The sequence below is a fragment of the Bubalus bubalis genome, chromosome 1 (genome assembly GCF_019923935.1).
Source record: "Bubalus bubalis isolate 160015118507 breed Murrah chromosome 1, NDDB_SH_1, whole genome shotgun sequence".
In the NCBI taxonomy this organism is placed as follows: Eukaryota; Metazoa; Chordata; class Mammalia; order Artiodactyla; family Bovidae; genus Bubalus; species Bubalus bubalis.
The window spans coordinates 156,768,415-156,783,206 of NC_059157.1; the positions used below are offsets into that span (position 1 = coordinate 156,768,415).

Here is a 14,792-nt window from a genome sequence, read left to right on the forward strand (position 1 = left end):
CAGTTGTGACCAACTCTCTGCGACCTTATGGACTGTAGCCCGCCAGGCTTCTCTGTCCATGAAATTCTACAAGCAAGAATACTGGCGTGGGCTGCCATGCCCTTCTTCAGGGGATCTTCCCCACCCAGGGATTGAACCCGCTTCTCCTGTGGCTACTGCACTGCAGGCAGATTCTTCACCTCTGAGCCACCAGGGAAGCCCACATAGTTATGCCTACTAGATGTCAAATTGTTCTCCTTTACCCTGATTAGGAGGTACTATATTTCCTAAATCTGAGGCATGGTGTCTTTCAATAGTGTGCTGTGCTGTACTTAATCACTTAGTCGTGTCCAATTCTCTGCAAATGAGTCACCAGGGAAGCCCTTTCAAAAGTGTGGCAGAATTCAAATACTTTTGTCTATCTCCTTCAGGATATACATTTAAGTTGGCGTTCTCATTTTGTCTTAACCTCTTCTAATCATATTTTCTCTTTGATGCTTTGTTCCAATTTCTGGATAATTCAAGTTCACTAACTCTCTCTTTAGCTCTTTTTAATTTCAGTTATTTTCATTTCTAGAACTTAATTTTTTTTCAAAGCTCCCAGGCACTTTATATACCTTACTCTCATTAACAATTGCTTCTTTTATTTCTTTGTACTTTATGTATGATTTGTTGCTAATTCCAGTACCTGAAGTGCTTGAGGGTCATCTTCTACTAGCTCTCATTCATTGTGCCTTACTTTTAGATGTATTTTGTAGTTTTTTATTATAAGCTTATATCTGTTAAAGTCCTATTTATGGGGATTCTCTGAAGCCCAGTTGAAGAGACTCCAAAGGTAATTTACATTGCTTCTTTTCCGACACTCAAAAGCACTACCAACCAAAGCCCACTTTAATCTAGATTATAAATTTTAAGCACCAAATATACAGAAGAACTGAAGACTTCTCAATCATCCTCAGTTTGGAACTAAAATGATCTCCCTTACTTTCTCACAAGACATATGAAAGGGTGTTTTAAAATACTTGATATCAAGTATTTTATTTTCAGGAATTCAAAGTATCTAGTCTGTTAAAATATATAGAATAGCTGATATATAGAATAGCTTAAAAGAGAAGTCTGCATTTAAGAGCCTCTGTAGAATACTGTCTTCATAGTCATTTCCAAAGGTTAAATATCTCTGAATTTTCAAGTAATAAAACCCTAATTAATTCATTGTAAATACTGAAATATAACAAGAATCCATTCAATTCCTCGTACTGATTAGCTGTATCTTTTTAAAGCTCCTATAATATACAAATTTAACACAAATTACCTTTTTAACACTTGCAGAAAAATCAGCTACTATTTTCAAAATATTGTTAGTTTCAGGAAAATCCTTACAAATATAAGGTTCTTCAGCACATATTACTCTGATTGCCAGGCCAGGACCTAAAGAAGGGAGTACAATTATATTTAATATAAATGTTATATTTAATATAAAATCTTATTTTTTTTCCCCCTGGACAGAGTTTTTATTGGATGCTGCCCCTCCTGGGGGTGTGAGGAAGGACCCTACAAACGGGCACCTGGGACAGACCCTCCAGCCAGCACTGGAGCAGCTGCCGGGTCACGAGGGGGGCCCCAGGTTCGGCAGCAGTGCTGAGCCCCCGGCGGCCCCCTGGCTCCGCTCCCTCACCCTTCCTCCCACGAGCTCCACAGCAGCCGCTCCGCCTCCATCAGGGTGCAGGCCCCAGGCCCAGGCTGTCGCTGGAGCCCTCATGCTCCATCTAATCCCACTTTTGGGAGAGTCACTTATCCAGTGACTTCGTGTGCTCTAAGTGCCCATGTATAGCATCCAGTAAAGTGCAGTTGCCTTCTGTCTACTCGTGAACACTACTCACCTCTCCCCTACCAGATATATTTTTAGCTCTGTGTCACAAGATACTGCTTTTATTGAAATATAATTGACATATACACTTTAGGGTTTCTAAAGTGTTTAACATGAAATGCAGCTATTAGTTTCCCATACAACTCATCACTTTTAGAATGCCTCAATTCTCTTCCTATCAGTTATTTCCATCTCTTATTTTCATAGTACACGTATTAAGAACCTCAAAATTCTCTAATAATTATTTTTAATACACAATATTATGTGCCAATCTACTTAAAACTACTTGCAGACACAATTCTTTGCCAACACACATTGGGACTGAACATCTCGAATACCAGAATTGAAGTTAGTAACATAAACAAGTGCTAATCTTTATGTGGGTCATTATCTTTGTAACACTATTGATGGAGGCAATATGGTAGCTAAGAGTAATCAGTATTGAGGAGGCCTTAGTGGGGCTAGACTCCTGGTTTCAAACTCAGTCTGTGTAACTTTTGGCAAACTAGCCTCTGTCCCTAAATTCCCTCAACTGGACAACAGGATAACAGTAGTTGTTATTGTGAGGATCAAATAACATAATATATGCAAAATATTTACCAGAATGCCTAGCTCACACTAGTACTCAAGAAACACTAACTATTCTTCTTAATTTGATTAGATCACTTTCGACTCATCACCTAATAACTATCATAGAGACATAGGAACTGAGGTAGAAGATGTGCCATGCTCAAGAACTCAAAACAAAAACAGGTTAAGACTTGCTTACAGTCCTAATTAACAAATATCACCTCTAATTATTAATATTTTTATGACTACTTAAAAATGGAATATTTTCATTTGTTCACGAATGAGTTACATACAGCACTGTGAAAACAAATGGTTCATCCATTCAGACAAGTCAGTCAGGGGATAAGGGTTTCAGAGAACTGAGTTTTAAAGTGCAAAGTGAAGTCACTCAGTCATGTCTGACTCTGCGAGACCATGGACTGTAGCATGCCAGGGTCCTCTGTCCATGGGGGTTTTCCAGGCAAGAAACTGGAGTGGGTTGCCATTTCCTTCTCCAGGGGATCTTCTGGACCTAGGGATCAAACCTGAGTCTCCCGCACTGCAGGAAGACTCTCTACCACCTGTAAAAGCAAAACTAAAAAACAACAAAAAAATCTGTACTACACTAAAACAAAACCAACTTATTTTATGTCATGTACAGCAAAGGACTGACATTAAGATACGTGACAACGCACAAAGGCAGCGTGTCTTCTATGCATGGTTTCAGCAGCAATGGGAAATACGGCACAATTCAGTTCCAGCTTTTAAAACACAACAGCAAAAAACTCCCTGCCTCCCTACAAGATGCAGGGCAAGGGGACAGTTCTGGGTTGCCACTGGTGAAGCATTCAGTTTGCTACTTTGTGTCACACTTCTCTTATTTCTAGTTAATTACTATCTGGAATACATCATAGTATAGTAGAAAGAACATAAAAACCCAAGTTCTAACACTGAGAATTATATGGCAATGTTATTAAAATATTTCTTGGTTTTCTTATCTGATGGCAACATTACATGTCAACTTATTTACACAAGGATAATGCAACACTTAAATATACATATAATTAAAAATGAGTATTTAATAAAATGAAATATATACAGTAGGCACTAAAAACAATGTTTATTTCCTACCCATCCTTTCCTTTCTTTCAAGTTACATATTCTCTAAGATGATAAATTACTTCAAAACATGTCTGAATTGATTCTTGTTCAACATGAAGACATAATGGCAAACCAAACAGAACTACATTTCTTACCTGGAAATGGATGCCTGGAAACTAACTCTTCTGGAAGTCCAAGTTCTCTGCCTAAGATTCTTACTTCATCCTTATGAAAATCTTTCAAAGGTTCTATTACTTTTCCCTACATGAAAGAAAAAGGCCAATTAATACAAATTATAATAGTAACCAAAATGACACGAAAAACAAAGAACAACAAATTACTCACTTTTCCTGTTGTCTTTTACCTTTAAAAATCATTTTTAAAACTTCATCTTTTAAAGTATTTCTTCCTTTGTCTTTTTAAGGAATTAGATATTTTAGTGATTTTTATATATCTCTTTGAGATACATTTTAAACACAAACCTTTTAAACAGACAAAAAGCAGAGCAAACTTACCCACACATCTCTGCTCTAGTTCTCATTGTAATATAAGTCAATCAGAAAACATACTAGTGTTTAAAAATTAGCTCTCCAAATGATACCATCAAGAAAGTGAAAAGACAACCCTCAGAAGGCAAATCATGTATCTAATAACCAGCAACCAGACTACATAAAGAACACATGCAATTCAATAATAAAAAGATAAATAAGCCAATTTAAAAATGGGCAAAAGATCTGAATAGATTTTTATCCAAAGATATACAAAGAGCCAATAAGCACATAAAAGGTGACTGACATCGTTAGCCAATTAGGGAAATGCAAATCAAAACCACAATGAGATACCTACCACTTCTCATCTACTAGGATGCCTAAAATAATAAAAAGGGACAGGTAATTCACATCCATTAGGATGGCTACTTTTAAAAAAAGAACAGAAAATAACAAGTGTTGGGCAAGGTACGCAGAAATAGGAAGCTTTTTGCACTACTGGTAGGATTTTAATATAGTATAGCTGCTGATGAGACATTAAGGAAGTCCCTCAAAAAACTAAAAATAAAACTATCATTAAGACTCAGATATCCCACTTCTTAGTACATATCCAAAAGAATTGAAAGCAGGGGCTCAAAGAGACATTTGCAAATCCATGTTCACAGCAGCACAACAAAGTTCACAGCAACCAAAAAGTGGAAGAAATCCAAATGCCCATTGGTGATATGTGTATATACATACAATAGAGTATTATTCAGCTTAAAAAGGAAGGAAACCCTATCACATGCTACAACATGGATGAACCTTGAGGACTTATACTAAGTGAAATAAGTCAGTCACAAAAACACAAAAACTATGACTGTGCTTATAAGAGGAATTTAAAATAGTCAAATTCATTGAAACAAACAGTAGAATGGTAGATTATCAAGGGTTAGAGACAGGGAGAAAAGGTTAGCTGTTGTTCAACAGGTACAGAGTTTCAGTTTTGCAAAATGAAAAAGTTATGCAGATCTGTTTCACAACAATATAAATATACTGAAAACTATTGAACTGTACACTTAAAAATGGTGAAGGAGGGAAAGAGGCTTTATGGTCAAGATTTCAAAAGCTTTTACCTCCTCTCTCAACTTTCTGATAAGTTCTGTGTCGTTGTGATGGGTTTTGATGAGTTCAGCTTTGCCACTTGCAACAAGAGATGCACTTTCAATTAGATCAGGCCGTAAAGTACCTTGGGCAAGGAAAACCTCCTCTGGTTTCAAGTTCATTTCTCCAATTACTTCATTAGCAATCTATAATCAACAAGAGTAAAACAAATTTTTTTTCAAGACAACAAAATTTTATACTTACAGCTAAATTTCTAAGAGTCCTTTTGCAGTACTAACCAGGAGATGAAATCCACCAACCCTCAAATTAAACTCCTTTAAAGACAAATTCTGAAAGAGATGGGAATACCAGACCACTTGACCTGCCTCCTGAGAAATCTGTATGCAGGTCAAGAAGCAACAGTTAGAACTGGACATGGAACAACAGACTGGTTCCAAATAGGAAAAGGAGTACATCAAGGCTGTATATTGTCACCCTGCTTATTTAACTTATATGCAGAGTACATCATGAGAAACGCTGGGCTGGAGGAAGCACAGCTGGAATCAAGATTGCTGGGAAAAATATCAATAACCTCAGATATGCAGATGAAACCACCCTTATGGTAGAAAAGTGAAGAAGAACTAAAGAGCCTCTTGATGAAAGTGAAAGAGGAGAGTGAAAAAGTTGGCTTAAAGCTCAACATTCAGAAAACTAAGATCATGGCATCTGGTTCCATCACTTCATGGCAAATAGATGGGAAAACAGTGGAAACAGTGGCTGACTTTATTTTTCTGGGCTCCAAAATCACTACAGATGGTGATTGCAGCCAGGAAATTAAAAGAAGCTTACTCCTGGGAAGGAAAGTTATGACCAACCTAGATAGCATATTCAAAAGCAGAGACATTACTTTGTTAACAAAGGTCCGTCTAGTCAAAGCTATGGTTTTTCCAGTGGTCATGTATGGATGTGAGAGTTGGACTATAAAGAAAGCTGAGTGCCGAAGAATTGATGCTTTTGAACTGTGGTGTTGGAGAAGACTCTTGAGAGTCCCTTGGACTTCAAGGAGATCCAACCAGTCCATCCTAAAGGAAATTAGTCCTGAATATTCATTGGAAGGACTGATGTTGAAGCTGAAACTCCAGTACTTTGGCCACCTCATGCAAAGAGGTGACTCATTGGAAAGGACCCTGATGCTGGGAAAGATTGAGGGCAGGAGGAGAAGGGGACGACAGAGGATGAGATGGTTGGATGGCATCACCGACTCAACAGACATGGGTTTGGGTGGACTCCAGGAGTTGGTAATGGACAGGGAGGCCTGGCGTGCTGTGGTTCATGGGGTCGCAAAGAGTTGGACATGATTGAGTAACTGAACTGAACTGAAGGACAAATGCTTATTTAACATAATTCAAAAAGGTATAAGAACATCCCCATCAAAGCCAAAAGACATCTACCCATTGAAATATCCAAAGAACTAAAATCTAGTATCAACTAAAAATATCTATTCTTAAGCAATTAAAACAACAGCCTGACAATGTAAGTACATGTTTTTTAAAACATAAAATAGTTTCTATTAGTCAGTATAATAGCAAAACACAGTAAAACTCATAGCCAAAAAAGAATCAAAATTAGTCACAAAATTTGACCATTTGGTATAATGACAAGGAAAAAAATACTAAAATTCACATTTAAAATAGTACACACTGAGAATATTTAAGAAGTACCTTAACAAAAGTATCCCCAATGATTTTTCTTTTCTCCTCAGGACTTGTAGTCATATTTAACGTTTTGCTAATTCTCTTTCGTGGAGTTCTGTCTTCATCTGATATTGGTAGAGTTGTTGTTCCATTGTAGAAAGAATGAGCAGCATTTATCACTGGGGAAGAGGAGAGAAGCATATTTTAAACTAACAGAAGAGTTTTGAAAATAGTAAGTAGTAGATCAACTACAAAAAAGAAAACCTATATGGATCCTCTGATTCTCCCCTTAAACTGCCTACATATTCTAGAACTACCAATGAACTATGACTAACAGAGTCCATATACGGGCACTCACTGAGTTTTGTTCCTTTGAGAATTCTGTGGCATTTTACTATCTAGGACCATATTATCACAAATTATGCTAACTGCTTTCCCTCTATTCAGTGCTTCACCAGAGCAACAAGCAAAATCCCCCAAAAGGAGTCAAAGCAGTGGTACATATACAGGGATCAAAGTCCTAGGAATTGCACAGTGACCAGTCCCGTGAAAACCTAATGTCTAAAAACATACTCTGAGCGATCCTTAGCTGTCCTTTTAAAGAGTAAAGTTAAAAAAAAAAAAAAAAGAAAGGGTTCTCTACAAGATGCCAAGGCAGGTGGCTACTTCACTTTACTGAATTTGTAGGTCTTTCTCTCAAGCTGGTCAATTATCCAGAGAAGACATCTCCAATTTCCTGTTTCTAAGCATTCTGATAGCCTGAATAGAGGAAGTGGCCAGTGGAGGGGAAGAGATATCATTCTGTACATAAGGCTTTTCCTTAATGTTACCATTTTTAACATACAATCTTCCTTCCACCTTCAACTATGCCTGGTATTGACATGCCCAAGTCCAAAGCCTCTCTTGTTTAGCCTAGGGTCTGAGGGACAGCAGCAGCTGTGTTCCTATTTAAAGGGGAAAGTAACTGCTTCTCAGACTTTGATCCAACACATTCTAGGCTGACCCAGTGAGCAGGCCCTGTGAGGCAGCCAGTGTTCCCATCTCCTGAGCTTCCCAGAAGCCCTGCGTTTTGCTGGGCTTCCTTCCCGCAACCCTTCCCCAAGCTTCTGAGTCCTCCATCCTACCACTTCAGTTAACAAAGACAGATGCAGGTTTCTGTGGGGCTGAAACGAAACAATTCAGAGGGCCCTTTCAAGAAAAAGAATAACAAGTCACACAATACTCCTATGGCTAACACAAACTATAAACTATACACAGAAACTACTGCAAATCACAAATATAGCACCAAATCCAAACTAAATGTATCCCCAACTTGATGTTTTCTTAGCATAATTCCCAAATGCCTGTAGCCACTATAAAACCAGCCAAAAGAGAGAAAGAGGAGAAAGACAAAATAAATTAACTGTAAATTATTAAAATACCTTACTTCAAATTTCATAAAATGTGTAACTATGAGAAGATACTGATAGGGTCCTTTCCCAGATTTTGGAAAAGGCCTGGCTGGTGAGTAGCCCTAAAATTTAAGCTTCATTAGCTTATCAGAGAAAACCTGCATAAACCATCTGCTTTCCACTTCCCAACATTCTGTTGAAACCATTAGACTGCTATTATTACCTCCTCTCTATTCCTCATCCTTCTGGCATTACACTTGTTTTATGCCTGTATTGTTATTTTAGTGATATTTCCAAAGAAGAAAGAAAAAGACTTATTTTTACTTCATGTTTAACTATACAAGTCCTCATTTTACACTCAACTTTTTGGCATCAATTCCAATTAAGTCAATAGTTTATATCATTAAACTACTAATTTAATTTCACTATAACTATGGCTTACATCTTTTTTTTATAAAAGTGCAGAAGATATCCATAAATGTAAAAGCAGTTAAGGCCTAAGAAGATGAATAGAAAGAACAGAATGGTGGCTGGAAAATGGTAACTTATTCATCTATATATAACATTAGGAGGAATCAATTTTCAAAATTTATACTGCGGCCACTCTTGAACCAGAAGTAACTACAATGTAAAAATAAAAAACATTTCAACCATAAGCTTACTGGGAAAACTGTACTTGATTACTGGGAAAATTCTACTTGGTTAATTTAATCACAAGCTAGATTTGATTAAACAAGTCCTGATATGTAAGTTAACTTTTCTGGAGTTCATCAATACCTTTGACTTGAATTCCAAGCTTTTTGAGGGCCTCTTCAACAGACTGACTTTCTCGTTTTCTCATAAAGCCATTATCAATGTGCACAGCAATGACTTGATCTTGGTTCAAAGCACGATTTAACAAAGCTGTACAAACTGTTGAGTCTACTCCACCACTGAGTAAAACCTGCAGGGTGAAATGAAAAGTCAAATTGAGTAAAATAAGCACAAAGATAGTAAGAGCTTAAATCACTACCTAAAAACACTGGGGAATTCCCTGATGGTCCAGTGGTTAGGACTCCGTGCTCTCACTGCTAAGGGCTCGGGTTCAACCCCTGGTTTGTATTAAAGATATGTATGGTAACTGAAAAAGCACTCTGAAACAGGGCAACTCAAAAACACCTATCACCCAGTCAAAATTTAAGGGCTATACTAAGTAAGTCAACCTTGAGTCTAACATTACTGGCACAAAGTTTTAGACTTTCAGATGTAAATTGCTTACCAAAACTTTTGATGTGCCCACTCCCTCTTTGATCTCTCGAATGCACTCCATTTCTCTGTTCTGCACAGTGAAGGTCCCACTGCACCCAGCTATATCATAGAGGAAATTCTTCAGTATTACTTTCCCATTTTCTGTAAGGCCAACTTCAGGGTGGAACTGGGCTCCATATAATTTTTTAGATTCATTTGCTATACCTTTATAGAAAAAATAATCATAAATAATTTTTTTTCATATTGAAAATACTCAGTGAGCACTCACAGTAATTCCTCACAATTTCTTCCTCCATAAATGTGGAAACTGATTCAAATTAGTAGATTTTTAGCTATAGGGAAAAAAAAAATACAAATAAAAACTACATTGCCATGATCTGGCTTTATAAGGCCTTCCTTCATATAGCAATTAATGAACAACATGGTTGTGACATCACTTCACAGTATCCTCACTTCTCCACCCAGTGGAGAGTCATTACTGCAATCATTTTGTCTATTCAATGCAAGGGTAACTCAGTTTTAGATCTCAGTCTCATATGCCTTCAACATGCAATGTGCAGCTACCAATTTTCTATATTAGAAAATCCTCATACATTAAACCCATCAGAATATCCTAAGTGTTCCCTTCTTGCATACTATTAACCATGAATATAACTCCACTTACTTGACTAATGGGCTTCTGACAAATTATCATCTACAAAGCAGCAGATGATAGGCTAGATGTTTTACATGTACATGTACTACCCGCTGTCTATGGCTCTGAGAAATCAAGAAACTTGCCAGTAACCCAGCTAATTAAGTAGATAAATCAGGCTTGCTAACCTCCCAAACTTACACTCATTCTCCATCAGGCTTGCTAACCTCCCAAACTTACACTCATTCTCCTCTACTAGGGAAGGTCACACTTTCTTTACTTGGCTTCTCAGACACCACTGTCCTGGTTCACTCCTTATTTCATTGTCTAATGCTGAACCTTCTTTGTTGGTTCCTCATCTTATCCATCTCTACACATGAAAGTCAACCAGTATTCAGTCCTTAAATTTCTGCTCTATACATTCTGAATGATTCCAAACTCTCATGACCTTAAATGTTACCTGTATGTTGGTATACCCCTGAATTTATTCCTCCAGTCCAGTTTTCTCTTCTACAGTCCTACTCAAAAATATATAAAACTGCCTATTCACACCTTCATTTCAATGTTTAATAAGAAACCTTAAATTTAATATGCAAACCCAAATTACTTCATTCATTAACATCAGGTAAACAGAAACCATCCTCTGGTTGCTCAGGCTAAAACACTTGGAAGTAAGAAGCTAGAAGACACCACTATGTTCTAACAACAAGTAAAAAGTTGATTAAATACCTTTAGAGAGACTGACAGGTAAATACAGAGAATCACAACTTACTGGAGAACTCCATGATTGCAAACCTCTATAGGAACTATTGCTGAGGTAGGGAAACTTGAACTATAATTGATATCACTGGAGGCTCAGCATGGACAAATCTGAGAGATAAAATGTCCAGGAAGACCCAGTCATCTGGGATCCCCACACTCTCCAGTAGCTTGACTAAGTTCTCACAGTGAATATTAGAGGAAAATCCCCTTGTGCTTCCAAAAGAGGAGGGAAAAAGAAAACATTTTGAAATACACCAAGCCATTCTTTTCTTCTTAATAAGGTCTTCTACTCTCAGGAGAAACTATTTAACCAGTCTAATATGACAGGGTTTTAACAGAACAAACCAACTTGGGAGAAAAGAAAACACTCAACTCTATCCCATTCTAGTCCTCCTGTCCCATTTAACAAAGGGAAAAACTGAAAACACTGAAATCTACAGCCTGAAGCCACAGGTTCACTAAGACTGAGACCTACTCCTAAGACCACAGAACACTTTCCCTCTCCCCAACACCTTGCCATCTACAGCAATTCCTTGTACCCAGTACATCATGTCAAGCTAACAAGAAAAAAGTACAAGATACACGAAAAGGGAAAAAATAAGTTTGAAGAGATAGATCAAGTGTTAAAAGAGACTCAGATACTGCAGAGATATTGGAATTATCAGCTTGGGAATTTAAAATAAGTATTATTAAGAAGCTAAGGGCTCAAATGGATAAAGTAGAGTATGCAAGAAGAGCTGGGCAATGTAAGCAGAGAGTTGGAAATTCTCCAAGGGACCAAAATGATCTCAAGGGATCAAAAACACTATAACAGAAATGAAGAATGTCTTTGATGGGCTTATCACTGGACATGGCTTAAGAAATACTCTCTAAGCTAGAAGATAACTCAATAAAAATGGCTCACACTGAAAACCGAAAAGAAAAAAACACTGGGAAAAAAAAAAAGAGAGAACATCCAGGAACTGTGACACAAGTACAAATAACATAAACAATGGAACTTCTAGAAGAAAGAGAAAGAGGAACAGAATATTTAAAACCGTAATGAATGAGAACTTCCCCTGAAATTAATATAGGACACCAAACTAACCCAGGAAGCTCAGAAAACACTGAGCAGCATAAATACAAAAAGAAAGAAAATTACACCTAGGCATATGATTTACAAAATAAAAAACATCTTGAAAGAAGCTTGTGGAGGGGGGAGCCTCACTTATAGAGGAGGAAAGATAAGAATTATTGATACATCCAACTGACTGTAAACCATCGAAGTGAGAATAGACTGAAATAAGTAAAATGTGGAGAGAAATACATATTCTTCTCAAGCACAGTTGGAACATTCTCCAGAATAAATCACGTTTGGCCACAAAACAAGTCATACTAAATTCAAGAAGACTGAAATGATAATCAAGTATCTTTTCTGACCACAATGGTAGAAGTAGAAATTACAAGAAGAAAACTGGAAAATTCACAAATATGTGACAATTAAACTACATGCTCCTGAGAAACTAATAAGTCAAAGAAGGAATCAAGAGAGCAATTTTAAAATCTTGAGACAAAGAAAAATGAAAACCAAACAACCAAAACTTACGGTATATGCCAAAAGCAATTCTAAGATGGAAGTTCACAAAGATAAATGCCCACATCCAAAAAAAGGTCAGGCATTAAACAACCTAATAACTTCAAAGAACTAGGGAAAAAAAAAAGAAACTAAGCCCAAAAGTTAATAGAAGAATGGAAATTACAAAGATCAGAGAAGAAATAAACAGACAAATGATGATTTTTAAAAAGATGAAAATAAGAGATAGTTTCTTGAAAAGATAGATAAACCTCTAGCCAGACTTCCCAAGAAAAAGAGAGGACTCAAAATAAGAAATGAAAAAGGAGACATTACAACAGATACCACACAAATACTATGAACAATTATACACCAACAAACTGAAAAACTTAGAAGAAATGGATAAATTCCTAGAAACATGTAACTTACCAGGACTAAATCATGAAGCAACAGAAAATTTGAATGGACTCATTTTAAGTAAGGAGATTGAATCAATAATCAAATACCTCCCCAAAAGTTGCAAAACCAGATGGCTTCACCAGTGAGTTCTACCAAACACTTAAAGAAGAACTAATAACAACTCATGAGACATAGAAGCAGAAGGAACACTTCCAAACACATTCTATGAAACTAGCAATATTCTGATATCACAGCTAGACAAGAAAAGACTACCAAAAAAAGAAAATTATAGGCCAATTTCTCTGATAAACAATGCTTCAAAAATCCTCAACAGTATATTAGCAAATCAAATACAATATATTAAAAAGATCATACACCATAATCAAGTGGAATTTATTCCAGGGATGTAGGGATAGTTTAACATCTGCCAATCAATATGATATACCATATTAACAAAATGAAGGATAAAAATAATATGGTCATCTCAATAGATACAGAAAAAGCAATACATAAAATTCAACATCACACATGATAAAAACTCTCAACAAACTGGGTACAGAAGGAACATAATTCAAATATAATAAAGGCCATATACAACGAGCCCACAGTTAACATACTCAGTGATGAAAAGCTTTTCCTCTAAGATCAGAAACAAGTCAAGAATTCAACAAAGTACTGGAACAAGTCAAGAATTCAACAAAGTACTGGAACAAGTCAAGAATTCAACAAAGTACTGGAAGTCCAAGCCAGACCAGTCAGGCCAGAAAAAGAAATAAAATTATCCAAATTAAAAGTAATAAGTAAACTTCTCTATTTGCAGATGACACAACATTGTATCTAAGAAACCCTAGAGACTCTACTAAAATGCCATTAGAACTAATTATTTCCGCAAGATTGCAGGATACATAATCAACATACAGAAATCAACTCTGTATGTATCAACAACAATCAGCTGAAGAAAAGAAGAAAACACTCCCATCAACAAATTCAAAAAGAATAAAACACTTAGGAATAAACTTAACCAAAAAAGGTGAAAGATCTGTACACTGAACACCATAAGACCTTGATGAAAGAAACTGAAGAAGGCACAAATAAAAAGATATTCCATGTTCATGGATTAGATGAATTACTAATATATTGTTAAAATGTCAGTTCTAGGGACTTTGCTGGCAGTCCAGCAGTCAAGACTTCGCCTTTCAGTGCAGGGAGTGTGTGCGGGTTTGATCCTTGGTCAGGGAGATAAGACCCCACATATGTCTTGTGGCCAAAAAAATACAAAAGTAATGTTGTAACAAATTCAATAAAGACTTTAAAAATGGTCCACATTAAAAAAAAAAGGTTTTTTAAAAAAAGTCAGTTCTTTTTTTTTTTTTAATTTTATTTTATTTTTAAACTTTACATAACTGTATTAGTTTTGCCAAATATCAAAATGAATTCTGCCACAGGTATAAAAAAGTCAGTTCTACCCAAAGTAATCTACAGATTCAATTCAACCTCTATCAAAAATGGAAGGTACAAATGTAGTGACCTAGGGGTGAGGGAACAAGGGGGAATAGGGAGAATTGGTTAAAGGATACAAATTCTTGATTTTAAGATGAATAAGGTCTGAGGATCTAATGTATAATAAATACGGTAATTATAGCTGATAGCAAATTTCAGTGATCCAATACAGTGTTAAGAGAGCAGAATTTAAATGTTATTACCAAAAAAAAAAGTAAATACAGTTGACCCTTGAACAATTCATGGGTTAGTTACCTACCCTCAGTGCAGTCAAAAATCTGTGCATAACTTTACAGTCAGGCCTCTGGATCTGCAGTTCCACATCCACAGTTTCAACCAACCCAGATTATGTAGTACTGAAGCACATATTTAGTGAAAAAAATCCACATATAAGATGACCCGCACAGTTCAAAACTGTGTTATTCAAGGATCAACTGTATGTGAGGTGATGGATGGGTTAATTAACTCAATGGGGAAAAATCTTTTCATAATGTATATCAGGGGACTTCCCTGGTGGCTCAGACGGTAAAGCATATGCCTACAAT

The 14,792-nt window shown here is 36.5% G+C and overlaps 1 protein-coding gene across 1 annotated transcript in view; it reads right to left on the reverse strand.

Annotated features, from left to right (window-relative positions):
* GMPS (guanine monophosphate synthase) overlaps nt 1-14,792 on the reverse strand; it is a 68,884-nt gene that overhangs the window by 11,629 nt on the left and 42,463 nt on the right. The window contains exons 6-11 of the mRNA XM_006077366.4: nt 9,411-9,604; nt 8,930-9,095; nt 6,789-6,940; nt 5,100-5,273; nt 3,652-3,757; nt 1,292-1,407 (exon numbers count right to left, since the gene is read on the reverse strand). Of these exons, the coding sequence (XP_006077428.1) occupies nt 1,292-1,407; nt 3,652-3,757; nt 5,100-5,273; nt 6,789-6,940; nt 8,930-9,095; nt 9,411-9,604 (908 nt within the window). The remainder of the gene's footprint in view (nt 1-1,291; nt 1,408-3,651; nt 3,758-5,099; nt 5,274-6,788; nt 6,941-8,929; nt 9,096-9,410; nt 9,605-14,792) is intronic.